The sequence below is a fragment of the Melospiza georgiana genome, chromosome 4, assembly GCF_028018845.1.
Source record: "Melospiza georgiana isolate bMelGeo1 chromosome 4, bMelGeo1.pri, whole genome shotgun sequence".
Classification (NCBI taxonomy): Eukaryota; Metazoa; Chordata; class Aves; order Passeriformes; family Passerellidae; genus Melospiza; species Melospiza georgiana.
Window position 1 is genome coordinate 42,113,013 of NC_080433.1, and position 16,321 is coordinate 42,129,333.

The 16,321-nt window shown below is 41.7% G+C and overlaps 1 protein-coding gene across 2 annotated transcripts in view; it reads left to right on the forward strand.

Moving 5' to 3' along the window:
- Window positions 1-4,801: 4,801 nt before the first annotated feature.
- The window catches only part of LIN7A (lin-7 homolog A, crumbs cell polarity complex component), a 46,722-nt gene continuing 35,202 nt past the window's right edge, over window positions 4,802-16,321 (forward strand). The window contains exon 1 of one of the 2 annotated variants that reach the window (XM_058023091.1): window positions 4,802-5,247. In XM_058023091.1, coding sequence (XP_057879074.1) covers window positions 4,968-5,247 — 280 coding nt within the window. In that variant the 5' untranslated portion in view covers window positions 4,802-4,967. The remainder of the gene's footprint in view (window positions 5,248-16,321) is intronic. The other variant, XM_058023090.1, reaches the window with a different exon arrangement.

Here is a 16,321-nt window from a genome sequence, read left to right on the forward strand (position 1 = left end):
ATGTATATTAAAAGACTGGACATGAGCATCGATGGATAATTCATTATGCTGCTGGTCTCTGAGGAGAGCAAATAAATACTTTTGTTCTGTTGTTCAAATAACTCAAAACCCTATGTGAATTCATTCATTATAGGCATGTTTTCAGTGCAGGTTCAGTGCTTGCAGGTGAAGCTTTTACTGGCATTAGACTGACTAACTGAAGGTATCTGCGGTCACACAAAGGGTAACTTGCACGTTTCTCAAAGGTCCTCAGTACTGAAAAGTAAGAATCTCATTCTTAAAACAGACAAGATAAGTCTGTTTTAAGAATGAGATTATTACTGTTTTAAGAATGAGATTAAAGTCAGAGTAAAAAAGGGATTCACATTTCAGATTTCATGTGTATCCAAAGGTAATAACAGATTGAAGGTCTGATTTATAACTGCTTTTAAACTGCCTCCCTGCCTAAAAGAAAGGGGGGGGACCGTGCCCACCAAGGCACAACCCACTTTCCCCAACAGCAAACCTAGGCCTACCAGCAAGAGGTTTGCTTTTCTTAGCTTTTGCAGTAATTATTTTTAAGAAGCTACATCAACTTAGAGGATTCTGTAGATTATAGGTGGAAACTCACCAGGCAGAGCAGATCCCCCACCTGAAATTCAATGTAGCCCAAGGCCAATTTTGGCAAAGCTTGACCCTGTTCTCCCTGCTGTCAACTTCCATTAAATCTTTAGCAAAACTGGGGAAAAAAAAAAAAAGGCCAAATTGATTTCAGTGTTTGGGAAAAAGCAGTAATTGCACAATCTACGAAAAGTAATCCATTACACAATATTAGAATCTAAAACGAGTCTTGTAGTGAAGTGCAGTTGTGTGGTCGGGGGTAGTACAGTGGAAAAATACTGAACTAAACACAGCTGTGCATCCATGGTAGCTGTGCATCCAGCTCACCTGAAATATTATTTGAGATGACATGGCTCTCCTGGGACAAAATGAACTGTACTTGTGAGAAACACATACAGTTCACAGAAAGCACTAAATCACATTTCTTATGAGTAACCAATGCAGCTCTTTGCCCAATAAACAAGCTGCTGTTAAACCATCAAATTCCTCAAATAGCAAGTTCTGCCATGGAAACTGCATGGAAAATAACCTTTGGAATTTTTTTTTTAAATGGAAGGTATCTTTCCCTTTTAGATGCAAAACGCTACTCCAAAAGCAAATCTGGATGATGACAAAAATCTTCAGTCTTCTGAGAATTCACAAGACATTACAACACTTGCAATCTTTGCCTTTAGTTGTGCTGAAGCGCAAGGCACAAACTCAGAGAGGGAAGGTTTAGATTAGAGGATATGAGGATAGTCAAACATTAGAAGAAGTTGCCCAGAAATGGGGATCCTCCATCCCTGGAAGTGTTCAAGTCTAGAGTGGATGGGGTTTTAAGCAACCTGTTTTACTGAAAGATGACCCTCACCATGGCAAGGGAGTGGAACTAGATTATTTTTAAAGTTCTTTACAACACAAAATCATCGCATGATTCTATGAATTATCCCATGCAAAACTTAGATGTGCTTCTCTGGCAGCCCTGGGGTGCATTCAGAGTGGTGCTGGACCTTTCCATATTGCATTGCACTGTGCTGCATAGAAATAATTCTCTGGCCCATGCAGCACCAGTTCTTGAGGGAAGACAAAGTGTCATAACAGTCAGGAGAGTAACAGATCATATTCATTATCTCATCTAACTACCTGAATACCAGCACCATTGTATTTTCTTTAGACGTTAGATCAAAGCAAGCCATTCACAAAGACCTCTGATTTTTGTTAAGATTTCAGGCAATCACAAGTGATTAATCCCTATATTACCCTAATAGCTAGAACAGCACAGCTTACTCAAGATTGTGTTTGTTAAACTTCCAGTCATGGGATCACCTTATATCATAAGACTATAAATTTAAAGACTAAATCCCTCCAACATTATGCCTCTTCCTACATACAGTGATTCATTCCCTTCTTATCTCTTTTCTTTGATAAACTTTGTTTAAAGTCCTTCAACCTCATGTCAACACCGATTTTCTATCTTAAAAGGCAAACATCACATCTGGATACAATATTCCAGTCAGTTGCTCCATTGATGCTACATACAGAAGAAAGATAATTTCCCTATTTGTGTTTGCCATTCTTCATTTATATGTTCGAATACTGCGTTGTCCTTTTGGTGACATCCCAGAAAGAACTTACACTGAGTGAGAAGAACATCCCTACCGAAAACAATCTCCAGTCCTGAAGAAACCATTGCATTCTTCATTGCTTGCTTGCAGCAGCATTAAAACATATTGCTTTTTAAAATCTAGCAATTGAATCCAGCTATTCAGATAATTCTTACTAGTAATTCAGACAGTTTACTACAGAGTCATCAAATCATTTATGTTTAAAAGGATCTGAAAAATATCCAGTCTGACCTCTTCCTTAAAGCCTAGTGTCACAGTAACAACAGGTTGTCCAAGTTCTTTCTCTGGACAGCTTCTTCCATGGTTTACTCACTTTCAGGCATTTTTTTTTTTATTTTAAATAATAAAATCTGTATTATCTAAAAGCATAGCCATGGAGGACTTTATGACCACATTTTAGGTATTTGAAAAAAAAACCAACTAAGCTTTGTTTAAAAATTTAGCCACAAAAAGTATACATGCACCTAACTAGCAACAACCTTGTTCACTGGGAGCTGATCAATGACTAGCTGTTATAGAAGTGTTAGTTTACAGTCCACATAGCAGATATAAAATCTGTTAATTCAGTCTAATTTCACAGAGTCAGTAAACAGCATGGGATATTGAACTAAAAGCTCCAACACAGCCCAAGGAAACAAGAAGACTGAGAGTCAGACGAGTTGTTTCTGTCAAAAAAAAGATTTACCTTCTAAGATGGCAAGCTGGCTGGTACTTTCTTTGACTGCTAACTTTAGCTATTGGTGCCCTCCATTGCTCCTGGGATTTAGCAAAGCAAGAGCTACTGCCTCATTCACCTCCTTTCTCCAGTTGCTAAATTCAGCTGTACAACTTCTGCAATTTTCTGCAAAAGTTCAGCTGCCTAAAGTATTCCCCATCTAGGTCTTTAACATTCTTGGAAACTAACCATAGTTTAATTTCAGCAAATGCTGCTTTACATCCTCCTTGAGTGCACTTCTATTCAAGTCTCTTATCCAAGTGCCAATGAGTCCTTGAAGGACACAAAATCTGACCAGCAGCAGATAAAAGATAAACCCAGAAGGACCTTATTGCTTTCCACAGGGACTCTGCTCTTGGCATTAATGCTACATATTTATTGGTAGAGATGTTATTGTTATGACAGCATTTTGCTTCAAAATGTCTGTTCCCAAGATAGCACTCTAAGAAAGCAAATCTGAGGGTTATGAAGTCCTATATGGAAAGCAACTTGGTTTCCATATTTACTTAGCTAATTTACTTGCCATCTTGCTCATAATTTTATTTGAACACACTTCTATATCTTTAATAAAAGTTTTTTTTAATGTCATAACTGTTTGAGTGCTGTCACATTGGGTTGTTATAGCTCCAAATGTTTATTTCTTCTCCATTTGGGACTATGAATCTAATATACAGTAATGTGACTACTTAAGAGGAGCTATTACACTTTATGTCAACCCAGCTGCGATGTAAGTACATAAAATTTGCATAATAACAATCCTGATGTTAATTTTGATTTTAAAAACTGTTCACCAGGAACTATTTCTCAACTTCTGGTATTTAACTGAAACATCTTCTTGCCAAGATAACCAAATATGCTAATGTTTATTGTTAATTAGATAAATTTGTGCTGAATTCAGTTTATCAGAAGTGGGTAGTTTATATATAAACTCCTCTAATTTTAAAACAGCAAAATGTATTTTTAATCTGCTCAGAAAACTTTAAGTGGCAGTTTTTCCACATCTTCCCTAATTCTCTATACTAGTGCTTAAATACCCTTGTAGTAGAAAGCTTTTATTTATGCGCAACTTTGAACTGCTGTACTTTCAAGTTCTCTGTGGTATGTGAAAACATAGTGGGTAAGGAGAAGAATGCTACCTTTCCCTTTATCCCAGCATTCCAAACAAGCCTAAAGGTGCACAGACACTACACAGGGAAATAGTTAAAAAGCACACCATTCTTCACTCCGTCATTTATTTCTCTACACTTCCATCCACCAAAGAGAAGGCAGCAGAAACGCAGTAGCTAACTCTACCACCCTGTGACACCTTTCCCGCATGGCAGCTGACCACATTCCCTTCCCTTCTTATGGACAAGGGTAGGAAAACCAGAAGGCTGCCGACAAACCTCAGAACTCCAGTGAAATTCCACCTTGGTGGATGGTCTTTATCAGGGGCCTCCATGTTCACACGAGCTGCATGCAGCTGACCTACAGGAGGCGGCCGCCACGTGTCAGTGTCCAACCCCTGGCGCAGGAGAGCCGGCGTGTATGCGGGATTGCTGAACCATGGCCGGCCGCACACAGCACGTAGAAAAGAGGGACGGTTGGACTGATGAGGCCGCCGCCTTGGTCCATCCAAAAGGGTGGCTACATGCTATGTCCCTTAATCCAGAGCCCTGCACAACGGCAGAAACAGCCTCTCCCGGCTCCGCTCTCGGATCTCCCTTCCCCGCAGGCAGCCTTGGGAGCAGGGCCTCACCCAGGCACATCGCTCCCGGTGCCGCTGCCGGGCCCGGCCCGGCCCACCGCCCCCGGCCCAGGCGAGGCCGAGCCGCTGGATCCGGCCCCGCCGGTCCTCCCCGCCCCGCGGCGCTGCGGAGCTCCCGCCCTCGCCCCTCTCTCTTCCTCCGCCGGCAGCTGCGGCATTCCCGGGGCGGCGGGACCGGCAGCGATCCGCCCCCCGCGCACGGCCCGGGCTGCTGCGATCTCCGCGGTCCCCGGTCTTTGCCCGAGGCGAGCGCGGTGAGGCGGGGGCCGCTCGCCAGGCCCAGCTCCCCAGCACAGCAGCGATGCCGGCAGCCCGCGCTGGGCCGCGCCGGGCCGCCCTGCGCCCGCAGCATCGCGGCGGCCCGTGTGCGATGAGCCGCCCACCCTTGGGCACCTTCTCCGCCCCGCTCGCCTCCTCCTCCCACGGAGCCACCCTCCTCCTCCGCCCCCTCTCCCTGCCAGCCTCCTCCCCGCCCTTCCCCGCACTCCACGCCGGTGCCGGAGCCGCGCGTCACTCGGGCTCCAGCCCCGCGGCAGACATGGCGACACTGACAGCGGTCCAGCCGCTCACGCTGGACAGAGGTAAGCGCGGCTGCCGCCGCTCCCCGGCCGCGCCTCCCCGGCCGCCCTGCCCGGGGGCCACTGCGGCAAGCGCCGGCTCTGCCCCCGCAGCTCCAGCGCGGCAGCGCTCCGGCTCCCCAGTGCCCGCGGCCGGCGGTGGCGGCGGGCAGAGGGGACGCGCCTCCCCACGGGGCTCAGGTGGGCTGCGGGAGAAGGTCTGACACGGAGGAGATAAAACTTTGTGCGGGCAGGGGCCGGCATGGGGCAGGCATCCCGCCGCCGGCAGCGCGGCGGTGCCGCAAGCGCGGGACGCGGCTCCGCGGTCGGCGCTCCGCTCCGGAGGCGCTCCTCGGTGCCGCCGCCGCCCTGCCGGGCTCCCCCGTGGGCGCTCCCCGCCGAGGCTCCGCGCCGAGGCCCCGCGTCGCCGCCCCCGCAGGTGGCTCGGCGGGGGATGCTCGGTGGCGGGGCAGCGCCGCTCCGGCTGCGGGTCGGGAGCCGGAGCCTCTCGACGAGAGCGGCGTTTGCCGGCAAAATGCGGCTTTTTGGGGGCTTGCGCGGGGAAGGGATCCGTGACTGCAACTTGTCCGTTCGCTGCAGAAAAGCGGTTCTGCGTATTTCCGTAGACAGCTGCTCGGTCCGGCAGGGAGAGCGTGGTGTTCGGGTAGCCCTGAGGCTGTGTCAGCAGTAACCTTATACAGGTAGCGTAAGAGGGTGCTGAAATCTTGAAGTTTACACTTAAAGTTTTGCCTTGAGGCTGTAAAAATTGAACCTCGTTCCCTTGCAGTGCAGTTGTTCCCATAACAAGGCTCACCAGAAACCTCATTCGATTTCTGTGGGTTACAAGGGAGAGCAACTTTGCTCCTACCGTTCTCAGTACGGCATTCTGAATTGCCGAGGTGTCCTCCTTCCTCACTTGCATCCAGAGGCTCCAAGAGGCTCCCAGTCCCTATGAGTCTTGTACTCTTGAAAGAATATTTGAGGCCAGTGCCTTGCTGTTTTAAATGTTAGGGTTTTTTTCCAAAGGATTAAGATGGATTGTTGAAGTAAGATGGAGTTGGGTTTTTTTCTGTGAATCCTATGCAAATGAATCCTATGCAGACTCAGTTTCAGAATTGTAAAGGACAGGTAGGTATCTTTACTAGAACCCGATTGAGAGCAAAACAGCCCACAAAGTATTCCAAATACAGTTTGCTGGGCTTAGATTCCAGCATTAGTAGAAAGGGAGAAACTAAAGTTATTTTTTACTGAAATAGCAAAGTGTTAGCCTGCACTTTAAATTAAACTGCTCAGAAATCCACTGTGTAATCTACAGTTTCACCCTAATACTGTTTTCAGTAAGCAGGACAAATCTACTTTCTGGCAAAGGGTTGAACAGATGGCAATCCATTAGCAAACCTGACTTTTCAAAGGAAATATTACCATTTCAGAATTATACATCCCTTTTTGCAAAACTATGCTTTAAAAATTCCACAATACACAAAAATGCAAATTAGTCCTAATTTAAATATAAGCATCTGTTGTCTGTGTCCAGGATATGCCTAACCCTTTGGCAGGCGTGCCAGTGTTACAGTCTTCCTGGTTGGCAGCCACAGGTGGCATTAGTGTGAGTGAGATAAAACATCTCAGAATGATAGGATGTGATGTGCAAAACAAAAACACAGGCAAGAGGAAATAGATTTAAATAGTGTGCCTGGCCTGCTGAAAGCCATTTCGTCAGAGGGATACGCTTCATCACTTGTAACATGCTGCTGCATCAACTGTAGAGGATGGGCTGAAGCAACTCCAGAGGCAGCTAGACCACACCAGTGCTTCCAGATATTTCCTCTGTAGTCTTCCTTTCACAGTCATGAGAGAGGGGAAGTTCTGCATGGTAAGATTTTCTAGATTCCTGTTACTTTGGTTAAAGCAGATGAGCCATGTTTACTGTCACTATGCCTTGCACTTCTCTGCTGTGATCTAAGCATAGCCCTTAAAAGTCTTGTACCCTCATATCCGTTTCACCATGTCCCACAGGGAGCTCAGCACAGCAAGAAAATAGGGAGCGTTTCAGGAGAGGTGGTATTGTTAGTCTTGTTCTTCTGAGGGAATTGCTGCTTGATCTCTGTCCAGGAAGTGTTCTGCATTGCCCCTTGCTACGGGTCACTGACACTGGTAAAACACCATAAGGATATGTATGTTAGAAATGTGAATTACACTCTGACGTGGTCTCCACATGGACAGAATATATTGACTGTATTCTAGTACATAGATGGGAGCTTTCTTAAAGCCTGATGTAAATGGCATTGGAAACCTGTATGGTAAAATGAATTACCATTTAAAGGTGAAGGGCATGGTGTGTGTGAATGATTGAAAGCCAATTATATTCTGGAAGATTACTTCAGTCCAAAGCACAGGAATTAATTTCCTTAATTCCTATCATCATGTGCCTTTCTACCTGCACAAATGTGTGCAAGTTCCATTAGGGCTCTTTAATATGTAGAACAAGTTCAGAAAATAATGGAAATTTTAATCACTGACAATTTAATCTCTAAGGCTTTTGCCTGACCTTTGCGTGGTGCTCTGTTGGGAGGAGGGGAAGAAGTCAGCAACTGTTTCAGGAGGGAAACCTAGGGCATTGTAGTGAGGAGGTACCACTTAGGGGAAAGTGGCCTCAGCATCTGGGAGTTTTGGGAGAGGAAAGTGCCTGCTGGGTGTCTTCCAACAGCCAAGTGAGTCATCTCTTGGAGAAAGTGCTCCCTTCCTACCTTTATTGCAAATGTCTTACACCCTGAATCAATAGCACCCCAGCAGTAATCTCCAGTGTCCAAGAGAGCTAACTGGTGGAATTTTCGGGGCAAATTCAAAGCTCAAACCTTCAAGGTGTAGGGAGCTATACCTTGTTTCAGGTTGAGACAAAGTTACAGCAATGTCTTCAATAAAATGACAAGTAAAAGAAAGCAAACTTGGGTTTTTTCTTTTTATTTTATGTTCAAGGTTATGGATTTTTTAAAAACCCCTCCTCTCAGTGTTCTTTGTCTTCCAGAGAGCCATTGCTTCACCCTACCCCATGACCAACAGTAGCTGCCTTTCCCTTTATTATCCAGAGCCCCAGGTCTCCCTTGCATGCTGCCTTCTTTTGCCTTGTTCTTCTCAAAGCCCTGGTGCAGTTAACACCATTGCTCTGTGCCTTGTCCTTAATCTTAATCCATTTTCACTGTTCAGCAGCCCAGTTTCCTGCCCAAACCCTGGGTTCTGCTGTCCAGTGACTCTCGGCACCTCACCAGCCTGACATTGTCTCAAATGCTGCCCACAGATCCAGCAGCAGTGTTCTGCTTGTCTCCAAGTGGGGGAGTGTCATCTTCCCCAGCCACTTTAGCCTCCTCATGGTTATAGGAAGACCTCCTGTGAGTTCCTGCATGCTGCAGGTACATCTTCTAAGCAATGAGGAATTAAAGCAAGCTTGTTGTGGGTGGGATCACTTAGACTGTTTTAGCACAGCCTTATGAAAGCATTTTCTAGAAGTACCGTTGCCCTCTTGGAAATATGTTAGAAGGGAATAGATTTCTGTGCTTCCCTTGGCACACATTTAAGGAGTGGTCATAAGGAAGCCTGCAAATGGAAGGAGACCTCTTTCTGGCTATGCATTATAGATGTTCCTCTCTATCTGAACTTTTTTGACTAAATGTCTGACATATTTTTCATAAACATTAATTCAAATTTTGATTGTATTCTTCCTTACAAGATGAAAATCTGCTTCAAAATATAACTGACCAGACTGCTCAGTTTTTCTCAAACTGCTGCAAAATCTCAGTCCCAGTTCCTCTGAACAGGCTCATGAAAATGGCAGCTTTAAAAGGGTGCATTCTTGTTTTTGAAAATACACAACTAGCCTATACAAAGACCACCTCCTGATCAAGAACAAGGAAATATCTTTTCATATGAAGGGAGACGTTCACTGCCTTTTTTAAATAATCCATATCCTACTATGTTTTTCCCTAAATAGTTACTATTCATGTCCCTGATGGTTTCACTTCTTAATGTGACTGAGGGTAAAAGAAGAAATTTGAATAGACTGAATATACAGTACTGCTACCTTAATCCCTGTGAAGTTTCATAGCAGGTCATAGTATTGGCTCTTGATTAGCAAATTTCTCTTGATTTCAAATGCATCCTTGGAAATGGAAAGATTTCTTGTTGTTTGGCTGTAATGCATAACTGAGTTCTGTTTCTTTTTAAAAATTCAAGCAAATACTTTTCCAGTGGAGTAGGTGTCCCAAAACTTCCTGAAAATCTGTTACAAAGCACCATGTTCAGCGACAAGAAATACGAATATGAATGAGCTTGGAATTGTCATCAGCTGTTTGACAAATTTCAGATACGGTAGTAGGTGGCACCTGGCCATTAGTGTACATAGATGCTTGCTAGAGTACTCCTCCTTCCTTTCTCTTCATCTCTTCTTGTCATTTTTCTTCTCCTCACTACATACTCATAGCCTACATAATTGGGGATTTCTTCCCCATCTGTGCCCATATACAACAGAAATTGTATCGAACATAAGTGGCATCAGGCTGTGCATATATTATTATAATAATGTATATTATCTTGGAAAACAGATAAAACATACTCATCAGGAAGAGAAAATCAGATTCATCAAGTGTAAAATAGAGTCCTTGACAGGGGAGCAGCATAAAGCCAGATCTCCTTTGCACAGGGTAAAGCCCTGTGGAGCAGTGCTAAGTGATGTGCTGTTCCCCGCCTGCCTGCCCGTCTGTCATGGGGATGTCTTCTCTTGCTCGTCAGCCTAGCATGCTAAAACTGAAAAATCCTTCTGCAAGCGCCACACACTTCAAGTCTAACATTTCTCCTCTTGATGTGCCAACCAAGGACATTTAAATAACCAAATTCATTCTTCCAAGAAAAAAAAAAGTCTATTGTTTATAGGGACAGAAAAAAAAGTGACAACTCTAGTTTCAGGCTAAAATGCTTAGTTTTTTTACATCGTAACCATTTATTTGATTTTTTTAAATGCATTTTTCTGAAAGGATGGATTAAGGTAAGTGGATTGAGACAGTGGTTTGTGGGTGTTGACTGGGACACTTTATGAGAATCTGTACAGTTAAAGCATTGGAAGTTAGGTGTGTAGTTCAGCTGTGCCACCTGGAGCTCTAGAGCTGGAGTGGAAGCAAATACCCTCTGTTATGTCATGGAAACAAATACATGTCACCTCTGATGATCACAAGTGGTTTAAAGTGTAATACACGTGTGCAGCTTAAATGTCTCTGCAGAGTCCTCACCTGAAGAGGTGCTGGGACACATGGGAGCTCTTTGCAAGATGGGATATGCCTGAGGCACTGGGCATCCACAGGAGCACATCTTTTAGGATGGAGTTCCCCTTGTAGGTACAACCTTGTCCTTCATCCCAGAGTGATGCACAGTGACATGGAAATTGGGAGCTGCACCTGTATGCAGAGAGGTGGAAACATCTGCTGCAGAACTCATGGCAGCTTTTAACATTAAGTCACCTTTGTGAATTGCAGAGGGGGGAAAACCCCTAAATTCTCCGTCATGTTTCCTTCAGAAACACCTAACTGATAAGAAGGCAGAACCTGCAGAAGATGGATGTGCTGTCAGGACAGGTTTGTGAGGCACCTTCAAAACCGATGGCACTGCAGGGACCTTGAATTCTTCCTGCTCTCCCCAGATGAAAATGTTCTTTAGACATGGTAGCAGTGAATGAATCATTTTAGTCCATCTGAATTTATCCTCCATAGAGAAAAATGGTACGGTGGACTCGTGTGTATCCTGCTTTTGACCCCTCTAAGAGCACCTGCTATGACAAGAACCTGCAGAATTCACCATTTGCAACAGGCTGCAAGAGTATTAGTGATGAGAAGGCATGAGGGATACTATTTTGTGTATTGTAAATGTATACTCTCTATTTACAGATAATGTTGGAAAAGAGAATTTATTTTCTAGACAATATCCCTGTGCTAGGTCATACACACTAATGTCTGAGAGACGTTTTTATAACTTCAGAAAAATGTATTAATCTTTTGATGTAATTGTAAATAAACAATTTTCTTAATTCTTTCTTATTGCTTGAGTTGGACTTCTCTGATGATGTTACCAAAAAGAAGGCTTTTGAAAAATGTAACGGGTGAAGTCATCAGCTTTTTGCAGAGGATTATTTGTCCTTTGAGTTTGCTGTTTCAGGACATGTACATCCCCGTTTCTCCTTAACATAGATGACCCTCCTGCAAGTGCAAAATATATAAGTACAAGTTTTTGTCTGACCTGTGTTATTTGGATGCAAAATACTGTTCTTGAAGTTAATGCACTAGAATTTGGAATATGAATGAAGTAAAATTATTAATTCCGGTTACTCGTTAGAAGCACAAATAATGAGAAGGCAGGATTGAAGAGCAGACCAAGCTAGGTCAGATAGTGTTTTGAAGCACATAGCTCTAAATTTGTTATAAAAACAATTATAAACAAACAAAATACTTGTTCTACATTATGCATTTTTGACATTTTTAAAAGTAATATTTACTAATGTGCTATGAATTACATAAACAAAGATAAAAATAAATCATAAAAATATTAATTATACACATACGTGTAAATCCAGGCATTTTCAAAGTTAGTCAGTTTAATCTGCTTTTGTGACAGTTGCTGAATAGTCAGCCTCTGAATGAGAAACTTTGAACTGTTAATTCTCTATTCAGATAAGAAGATTTGGTTGATAATTTTTACACATACACACATTTACATATAATAAAATGTTTTCTTGAGTGTATAAACCACAAGCTTGGATCTTAGAGATATTAAATAAAGAGGGAGATGTATGTATATATTTGAGAACTTGTTTTACCAGGGTCCAAAAGGGAGTGGTTAACTAAACCTCAAATTTCTCAAATGGAACTTAGATAAGATACCAGGAAATGCACACAGCTTCTCATGATGTGTTGTTACCCTACTGCTACTTTACTAATAATTATAAGAAAAAAGAGATTAAAAAATCTTGATTACAAAAAAAGAGATTAAAAAAATCTTTATTAGAATACCATATCTCAAGAAGAGCTCAGAGGATGATTGTTCTTTATTTTTTAAAAGATGGAACAATGAAGTATCCATGAATACACAGAGCATCAAAGCATTGATTTTGTTTCTGTTGACATGGGAATAATTGTAGAAGAAAGAGTTTTGCTGAAAATAGGCTCTTAATTTATTTCTCCTGAGCCAAAGTTACATTTTACTAGTTCTTTTTGATAAAAGCCCATGTTTAATCACTAATCCTTCACATCCACTAACTCTTTAATTTTTCTATTTCAAGCATGTCTTCTGAAAAAGTAAATCTCCTAGACCTTAAGGAATCAATTCCTCTACAATCAGTGGAGCATTAGGGAAGAATGTACTTGAAACAGATTAGGTGGATAACTCTGGCCATCAGCAGCAATCCTAGCCCTCAGAAATGGGTATATCATCATCTCTTCACTTTTCAATTGACTTGGCAACTGTGTTTTTGTGAGACAGTACTTACCGAATCAGCACAGTAGCAAAAAGATAATATAGCCGTTCTTTGTTACACAGAGACAGACCAGAGAAACTTGAGAGGGTGTGGTGGCTTTCAAATCTATGAAGCAGTCATTGGAAAAATAGGTGGTTGTGTGTCTGATCTCCTCTGTAGCCTGACAGTCTTGTAATGTGATAGTACTAGCTATGGAGTTCCTAGATATCACCTTCTGCATCCTACTGTAGAATTACATGTGCCCCTCATATCTTGGGTAGATACCTTGGAAAATCAAGCTGCAAACTGAGAGGAGTTCTAGTACTCCTGTTTCATTCTTGGGATCATTCAACATGTAGGACACCAAGCAACAGAATTGCAAAGGTGACAGTGAGCTCTCTGTTTCACATGGGTTTTCTGTTTCAAGGTTTTGTTCGTAAATTGCTGCAGCAATTCAACAATCACAGCTTTCTTCGAAGATCATATTTGTTTCAAAGTTGAAAGCTAACAGGGATCAGTTGTTAAAATCTGCCAGCAGTGAATCTGTACTGCCTCGTTTTGCAGGGGTTTATTAACAAAGGATTTTATTTATATCACTTTCTTCTTGCTGTTAACAGTTTTCACCTACACACTTAGAAAGAATTGGGTTTTTTTCCTTTCCTGAGAAATGACTAGGATGTAACCGAGTACCAGAGAGATTCAATCTGCAAAAAGCAGTATCATTAAATCCACTAAAATTTAAGACAGACTATTAACTCTCTTCTCATTACCTAAACCTACAAATAAAGTGTTAAACATGTATGTAATTATTGTGTTGCATCCATTGTTTTGCACAAATTACGTATTTTCATTGTTGTCTCATTAGACTCTCATACCATGTAGAAAAAGAGAAGATAAAATTCTGATTCTAGACTTCAAGTGACAATTTGTATTGTCACTATGTACACTTGCCAGTAGCCCACAGCCATCTTTCTCATCTTTCTGGTAATCACATGAAGAGATTTAAGGCTAAGATTAGCTGGAGAGGTAAGAACTGAGGGGAGGCAGCGGGAGACTCTAGTAATGACATACGAGCAGGGAAAAAGTGAGAGTTACTGCTTTGGCTCGAGCACAGTGCCTGTTGTGAAGGAGAATTAGCATCCCTAGGTTAACCCTACCTCCCTTTGTGAGACACCTGTTGGGTCCTTTTTTTTCCCCTCTTCCTGTCTCTTCCCTGCCAACAGAAATCTCTGTGATGCTGACCAAAAACACACAGTGGAAATAGCAGTGTGGGAAAGGCATGAGGTTGCCCATATGCCAATAGGTTTTTTTCTTGATGCTCACACAGTTTGTATAAATACTTTATTTTGCTTAGGCAGGAGACCAAGAGAATGGATTTTAGATAAGAGGAAAGTATCTTCTTTTTTCTTTCTGTTTTTCTTTGTTCAGGCTAGCTTATTCATTGTAATAATTTCTGGTTTCTGCTTCTAGCCTAGTCAAAATTTCAATTCCTTCACTGATTTGAACTTTTTTCCTCTATATACTTCAGGTTTAAAACACTGAAGTAAATATTATGTTCAAGTCCTCGGGTTATGTTAATGTATCAACCCTTTACTTTCTTCTAATCTGGGATCAGAACCTCTGAAGTGTTTACATTTGCTATTCCAGCCAAGTGTCCAGGGTGCTTTTGTATAGTGTTCAAAGGAGCTTCATGCCAGCATTCTGAGTGGTGTCTGCCGATGCAGAAGTGATCCTACAAGATCAAGTGACGTGATCAAAAGAAGAAGAGAGGCTGTTGAAGTTATCAAGGCATCACTTTACCTGATGTTTATTGCTACAGAAGGCAGCAGGCAGTTTCCTTGCTTTCACGTAGTTCAGCTTGTAAGAACATAATGAATTTAGGCTGGGTGTATTCACCATACTGACTTTCTCAGCAAGTTATATTTTTCCTTCAAAGGATTTTTTTTTTTTATTTCACAGTTTCAAAAAGTCGGAGAGGACATAATTTTACCATGTCCTGTGTAGGTAAATAACTGCTTTAAACACCTGTGATCTCTATTTTTTAAATAAATGCTTACAGAAGGATTGAGAATTTAAATAACACAAAGTGGGAAAATACAGAATACCCTGCTTCCTGCAAGAAACAAGTGTTAAATAATAAATGCTTGTATATTCCTTATATAAATAATATATTATTACTTGAATACAAAATAAACTTTAAGAAAAACTGTTGTCTTTTTGTAACATTATTTGTAGCCAACCGTACCTAGTCAAAAAGAAAGGATCAAAATAATTTCTCAACTGTTTTGTTCCTTAGTGAGTGGCTAACTATAAATCACAGTTATGATCACAAAGAGCAGGTATGATGAGACATCATGAAGTCAAAACTACATACGAAGGGAAGAGATTTTACCTTTTCAAAAAAGTACTCTTACCTTCCTTTCCATCTTCTCTGCAGCTAATTTAGGGAAAAAAACATCACAAAATTTTGTTATAAGTACTGCCTTAGAAAATACTGTAGTTTTCAATGCTCTTCTGTTCTTTGCATTTTCAGCTTTATGTTTTGATCTTTTCTTTTAAAGGATAATTTGGTATCTTGTTTTTACACTGATGCTATGTTCAGTGTCTTCTATACAATGCAGTGGGTGTTGTCAAATGTAAAGGGTTGTTGTAGCTGTAATTTCATCTTTCTCACAGATGGCAAAATCTTCTGGTGAAAATTTTCAAACTCATATTTATGCACCTCCTTATCCTGATTGCTTTAGAAATTGCAATGAAGCTAATAATTTGGAAGAAGAAGAAAAATTATATCAGTGTTTAAAAATTATTAGGCTTTTAAGGTTCATTTTAAATGCTCATCTTTGAAAATTCTAATTGCATTATTGCTCTTCAGGCCTTCAATTAAGCCAGTGAAACTCATCTTATTGAAATTATCCTGAATTATCTGTTAATTTTTGCTTTACTGTTCTATGATTCATTATTATTTATTTAAAAATCGGCACTGGAAATGTGACATTACCACGACACTTTCTCTAAGTAGCTGTTGAACTCTTAATAGTTCTAGGTACTCTACAGGTCAATCTCACACATGCACAAGCAAATCAAATCTGAAATTGTTGGCAAAGATGCTCCCGTGACTTACATTAGTCATGTGGAGGCTTCAAGGAAAAAATTGGACTCATTCTGTCTATGTACAGTAATGAATATGCTATGAAGATTGACCAAAGTAAAGCAAATACAGTTCTCAAAGTTGGCTTTCATACTTGGTTAAGGCTACAAAAGTCCCTAGCTGAGGACATGAACAGGAGTCACTAGTCAAAATTAGTAGAGTAAGAAGCAGGGCAAGATTTCTTAAGATGTTGTAGACATTGTAAGGTTCAGAGAACACAGAGAGCATTTTTTTTTTCATTTAAGGGAACCTTTTGAATGTTGTATTTGAATGAGCTAAGCAGAGTATGCAGGAGCACTTTGCCTGAAATGTCATCATTTCAGTGTTTGCCCAAACCAGCTAAAGTGACTGAATTATCTGAAGATAGCACTGAACAGCTTTTGTGGTGTTGAGGATGCTGGATCGGGAGGTCTCCAGACAGTTTGCTGTCTGTGATCACAGATGGCACTGCTTTCCCTGCA